The sequence below is a fragment of the Solea senegalensis genome, linkage group LG9 (genome assembly GCF_019176455.1).
Source record: "Solea senegalensis isolate Sse05_10M linkage group LG9, IFAPA_SoseM_1, whole genome shotgun sequence".
NCBI classification, from domain to species: domain Eukaryota; kingdom Metazoa; phylum Chordata; class Actinopteri; order Pleuronectiformes; family Soleidae; genus Solea; species Solea senegalensis.
In genome coordinates this window covers 21,242,094-21,247,453 of record NC_058029.1, presented here as the reverse complement: position 1 = coordinate 21,247,453, position 5,360 = coordinate 21,242,094, and the positions used below count along the sequence as shown (strand labels likewise).

The following is a 5,360-nucleotide window of genomic DNA, read 5'->3' as shown; positions in this document are numbered from 1 at the left end:
GAGATGTGTGTGCGTGTCTCTCGATTTGTATTTTGTTTGGTTTCAGTTATTTTTGCTGGTTTTCCAGGAGACTGTCTCAACTATCTCAGAGCAGAGCAAGGATTCAGGTTGTGTTTTTAAGGATGTCAGGTTCCTATCACTGCAGGTGTGTCGGTATGATGTGGTGCAGCGTGTTGTGCTGTGGTGAGGGGTGGATGATGCGTCCATGTGTCTGGGGCCTATTCTTAGATCAAATCCAGGTCCGGTTGACTCCATGTCTTGGTGTACTTCTCTGTGTGACCCAGCTCTGCGTGCATGTATGTGTGATGGAGACCAGTGAAGGGCCAGCAATCTCAGGCTGGGTTTAACTTCAGATGGCTGAAAGTTGCAATTCAAGAGAAAAAAAAAAAAACCACAACTAGTAGAACATGTGTGTCAAATAAATGAAACCAACACCAATAAAACATTTAGAACATTTAATACAACGTAGACTGTGTTTGTGCCTTTCTGTCACTGTTTTTGTCTTTTGAAGCACAAGATTTACTCTCATCCTATTCTTTCCTTATAATACAATATAATACATCTATATTCAGTAAAGTTTTTCCACATACATTAATATTCTGACTGAGTTCTGAGTATCAATGTCATTGTTTATCACACAGTATGTAAACTTCCACTTTTTAACTGTGTAAGTTATGCAACATTTCTGCTAAAAATCTAGGATCTAGTTACAAAATAGAAATCTGATGGTGTGATGCCACCTAGTGTTATGAGTTAATTATGCATGTCAACCTGCACACCGCATTTAACTGCCAGAGGAAAAGGATTTGGCAGGAGCCCAAGGAAATGCACCAAAATTCCTTTGTAAACGTGTGCAGCCTTTTCTGTCAGCAGTGTCTCACAGACTGAATCATTCTCTATTCACAAGCACTATTAAAATAATAAGCACACACATTAGGAAAAAAGGAACATTTTGTTATTAGTAAAAGCTGCTATATCTAAAATGGCTTTCTGCTAACAGGATAATAAGAATCTCTTATCCTAAGGGAACAGATGGCAATCACGCTACATTTCTGTGCCACAGGGCTAATTCATTTTAAATGAACCTTTTATTGCCCCTCTAGTGCCCGAGTCCAATAAATCATACACAACATACTGCTCTACAGTGTGAGAGAGAGGTACTGTTACAGGACACCGTGTTACAGCCAGTGAAAATTTAAGACGTGTCCCTTTGAGTTAGAGACACAAAAACTTTCTGGCACTAGTCTACTGCTGTCCAATGACAAATGTAGCGTCTCCTGCTTATACATACACACACCAACACACATACACTCCCACTTTCTGTCACTCACTGACCAACACACTCACACCCTCACCCTCTCTCTAATTTCCCCTGTGTCTCTGCAGTGAGCTCACTGCAGTGCGACTCTCCTCTCTCGCCTCTCGCCACCCTCCGTATAATAGAATATCGATCGCTTGCCTTTGCCGCAGTGTGTAAGCGAGTGAGTGCGTGTGTGTGTGTGAATTGGGCCCTCCAAGGTCATTGCCATAGCAACCTGAGCACGGGGCGCTCTCGCTGTGCTGTCACAGACCACAGGTCATGGGGGTCACATGAAACGGGGGACAAGAGGGGGACCGTGGGGGGGCAAGAGGGGGTTGGTGAGCACTGCAGTGTTGTGTACTACAGATAAAGAAGAGGAGCCAGGAGGGTTGAACTGTCCTGTTCCATTGTGTATTCATACCAGAGCAGAATAATGAGGAAATGTACAAACTAAGTACCTAAAGCCACAGAGTTCCATGCATGCACAAACATGAATCAACTGTAGTTTTGGCAGACAGGCAAGAAAACAAAGAAACTGGACAGGAAAAGGCAAAATGTAGCCAATAACGACAGCCAGGTTTCTTTACATCAGAGGTTTATTGCACTTCCAAAATGTCATTTAAATACAAAAAACACTCACCTTACATGTAGACAAATTAATTTCAAAAAAGAAATATTTCAGGGTTATAGAATGACCTTCAGATCTGATTCTACTGAAAGCAGAGCTGATCAACATGTAAACTGTCAGCGTCAGAGTACCATATTAAGCCCCTCATAAGACACCATTACTGACCTTAGCCTACCTACCAATTAGTTTCCTTGAACCCGGTAGAATAAAGCATTTCATTTTATCTGTAAATTATTAGTTTACAAGACATTTTAAAGCTTTATGGCACTTTGTCTTTGAAAAAAATCCTTAGCAGTGTGACCATTGCATGTACATACTTTTTACATAAGAAAAGCCATTTCCCAAGACATTGACAACAAAATATAGCAGGTATATAAGCCAACTGTGTAAGGAATGTTACAAGGAGCAGACACAAACCAGAAGCATTAAATGTTTATAATATTTCAAGAAAAAGGCATTGATCTATATAATGTGCTTAAATGCCCAATACCGATTATTTGTATGTGTACAAGTGAGATTGAAAAAAAACTATACAGTAACAATTATTTCAGAGGCAGGACAAGGTGCTTTTCTTGATTTGCTGATGAAGATAAAATGCAGGGAGTACAGGATGCATGTGTAGTTTAGGAACAGACTCTGGACTCATTTTTCCCTTGATTCCCCACGACTGACATGATTACAAGGTCAAAATACAGACTGATAGATGACCTGCACCTGTTGAGAGTTCAGTCCGCTCCTCACACTGGCTCCATCAGGAGCTCCTCCAAGTCGGATGATTCCAGTTGACGGAACGCAGCATGAGAGCCAATCACAAACAGTGTAGCTCCTGACAGGAGACGTAATGAATGAGATGGAAAGGTTTTGTCGTTAGTGTCCGTACAAGCAGATTTTCATTACGTTCAACAGCAGAAAATTATTTAATTTATGAAGAAATTCAGTTAGAATAAATAATTAAAGACAACTAATGCTGTTTGACTTACCAAGAACCCAAAAGACTGCGGCTCCAGCTCCAGCCAACCAGAACACAGGCAATGACACAGCTCCAGCCAGGCTCATCTGGTGAGGGACAGTCAGCTCCCTACCTGTTTGACAAGAAACACACATTCTTTTAGTTTATGACATGCATGAACTACATTTCTTTGCAGTTTGACACCAGTTATTATCCTCCGCTCGAGCCAAGCACTACTACCTTGCCTGGCTGTTCAGGACATTCTCCTGCTTCTGTAAATGCACATTTCCTAAGTAATATCACACTGAATTCATCATATGTGAATGACAAATTTGGGACGATAGATAAATACAATTTCTTGTGCATATTTTAAGAGTCGACAAACAAAAACGATTTTATGTTTTTTTTTAAGCATCTTGGCAGCTGACTTTTGTTTTAATACAGTCTTTAAAACGGACTAATTATTTTAAAGTTTGACTTAATGTGTCAGTGCTTAATTTTTCTCATCAGACAATCCCTTACGAATATGGCTTAAATTTGTAATAGTTTTACTGACCAAAGACGACCAGTTTTGACTCCAGGGACTTGAGGTGGATTATGTAGAAGGCACCAGCGAACACAGCCAAGGCAATCAGTAGCATGGGAGAGCTGATACTGAGGGGAAGAGACAACAACAGCTTAATTAATCTGGTGTCAATATGAGCTGCAGTGAAAATATTAAATCTTAGATTAAATTTTTAAGTGTTTAATCATGTTTCTGTCATGATAACTTATTCATACACACAGATCAGCAAGAGAAAATATTCAGACTGACAAAAACAGCACAACATAAATTGTTTTAAGGCCTCACATGCAGTAGAGGATGAGACCCATGAAGATGAAGGTATAGTTGCTGTTGAACGTCTCCACGTTTTTCACCACCCTCTGACACAACTCTCCGAAGTTGCGGGGTTTTGAAAACTTTCGCTGGTCCACAAAGCTAGCCCATGGTCGAATGGACACACGACGCTTGTCGATCCATTCTTTAGCCATAGATGGTGAGAGGCCTTTAGGGAGCCATAGCCTGGAAATGTAGTTATAGACATATTACATGTACAGTACATGGGGGAGAATGTCATACATTAACATTGCAAACAGACATCCAGAGACTTTGTAACTGGCCTGCTATAAATATCTGGTGGAAGAAGGCCTATTTGAAAGAATTTGTCTGATTCATATACAAGTAAACAAAAAAATCACATCATTCAGTAGAAGAGAGAATGTCTGATAATGGAATTACATTACTTCAATACAATAAAAGGATGTAAGCCCTTACTTTGCTAGGACTCCACCTCCACCTGTGCCAGTTGGATGAGCATCTTCAGCACTGAACAGATCTCCAGCTTTACTGTCCATGTCGACAAGACAGTTCTCCCCCTTTGGAGCTCCAGATGACATTGAAAGACCTGCTGTCGCAGAGCAGGAGCTTATTGACAAACATGTATATAATGAGCAGAAATTTTGAGTAAAGCTACTTCAAGTTACAGAAAAGAAAAATATTTGGTCATAACTCTGTCAACAAATGCCACATCAATTTAAAATTCAGATAAAGCCATTGCTTCATTTTTTTTCATTTTAAATCGTTTTAATGATTCTTGGAAACATGATTACAAAGCAACCATTGCATGTATTTGAGAGTCACAGGAAATATTAATACGTTTTATTAAATCATATAACCAAACAATAAAAATAACCATCAATGGCCATATATACGATAAAACTTACGCATAACACTTAATATCAATAATCATGTCCTGGATACAACATTTAAAACGCCTAAAAACGTAGAAATAATCAGCGTAGTATAAGAGGAGTGGAAACTTTCAAAGGCAGGGCTTGGTCACTGCCACATCACTAAACAGGCTTTTATCAGCCACACTACGACATTTTAGTAATCGTTAATGAAGTAAATTCTATGGCGTTTATACGTTTCCAACATGTAAGTTATTATACAGACATAACACGTAGCATATCTTGGGGTATGATAAAGAGAAGGTTGCTGGTTGTTCATAAACACTATTATAGCTAGCTTTATTGCTAACGTTGATGTGCTCGACAAAAGACAGATACGTGGTGTTAAATCACGGCACTGTTTTTGAACCTGTATAATATTCAGAGGAATAGATCAAATAAAATAAAAACTGTTAAATGTGTGCTCATTAAAGCGAACATACTCACAGCAGAAGTTTGCTTTGACTACCTCAGAGCTGTTGTTGCTCCTCTGGTTGACGGATATGATGTGGATGTTATTTAACTTCCTGCTTTCTGGCCTGGGCGCAAAACACTGCCACCTACTGACTGGTTACAGCAGTGCTTGATCACCACCCCAGAGTATGGAACTGAAGTTTGCTCCCACAAGCTCACTATGACACAAGGCTCTTTTGACTCAAATGCTACACTTTTGACTTCAGACTGATGTATTTATTAGGCTGTTTTAATTACTC

At 39.6% G+C, this 5,360-nt stretch overlaps 1 protein-coding gene across 4 annotated transcripts; it reads right to left on the bottom strand.

Moving 5' to 3' along the window:
• Positions 1-1,878: 1,878 nt before the first annotated feature.
• On the bottom strand, positions 1,879-5,165 carry rabac1 (Rab acceptor 1 (prenylated)). 4 transcript variants are annotated; one of them, XM_044033252.1, is made up of 6 exons: positions 5,095-5,165; positions 4,193-4,342; positions 3,728-3,940; positions 3,434-3,531; positions 2,909-3,010; positions 1,879-2,754 (listed from the first exon to the last, which is right to left on the bottom strand). In XM_044033252.1, exons 2-6 carry the CDS (start codon positions 4,312-4,314, stop codon positions 2,666-2,668), a joined length of 624 nt encoding a protein of 207 aa, XP_043889187.1. In that variant the 5' UTR covers positions 4,315-4,342; positions 5,095-5,165; the 3' UTR covers positions 1,879-2,665. The 4 variants fall into 4 exon arrangements, with proteins under 4 accessions (XP_043889187.1, XP_043889186.1, XP_043889185.1 ...); XM_044033251.1 differs by having other exon boundaries at positions 4,193-4,325; XM_044033250.1 differs by having other exon boundaries at positions 4,193-4,322.
• Positions 5,166-5,360: the final 195 nt, after the last annotated feature.

Coding starts and splice junctions, on each gene's coding strand:
- rabac1 (XM_044033252.1), bottom strand. CDS start 4,314: ATGTCATCTGGAGCTCCAAAGGGGGAGAACTGTCTTGTCGACATGGAC. Junction 3,941..4,192: donor GGAGGTGGAGTCCTAGCAAA/GTAAGGGCTTAC, acceptor CTACATTTCCAG/GCTATGGCTCCCTAAAGGCC. Junction 3,011..3,433: donor GTCAAAACTGGTCGTCTTTG/GTCAGTAAAACT, acceptor CTTGTCAAACAG/GTAGGGAGCTGACTGTCCCT.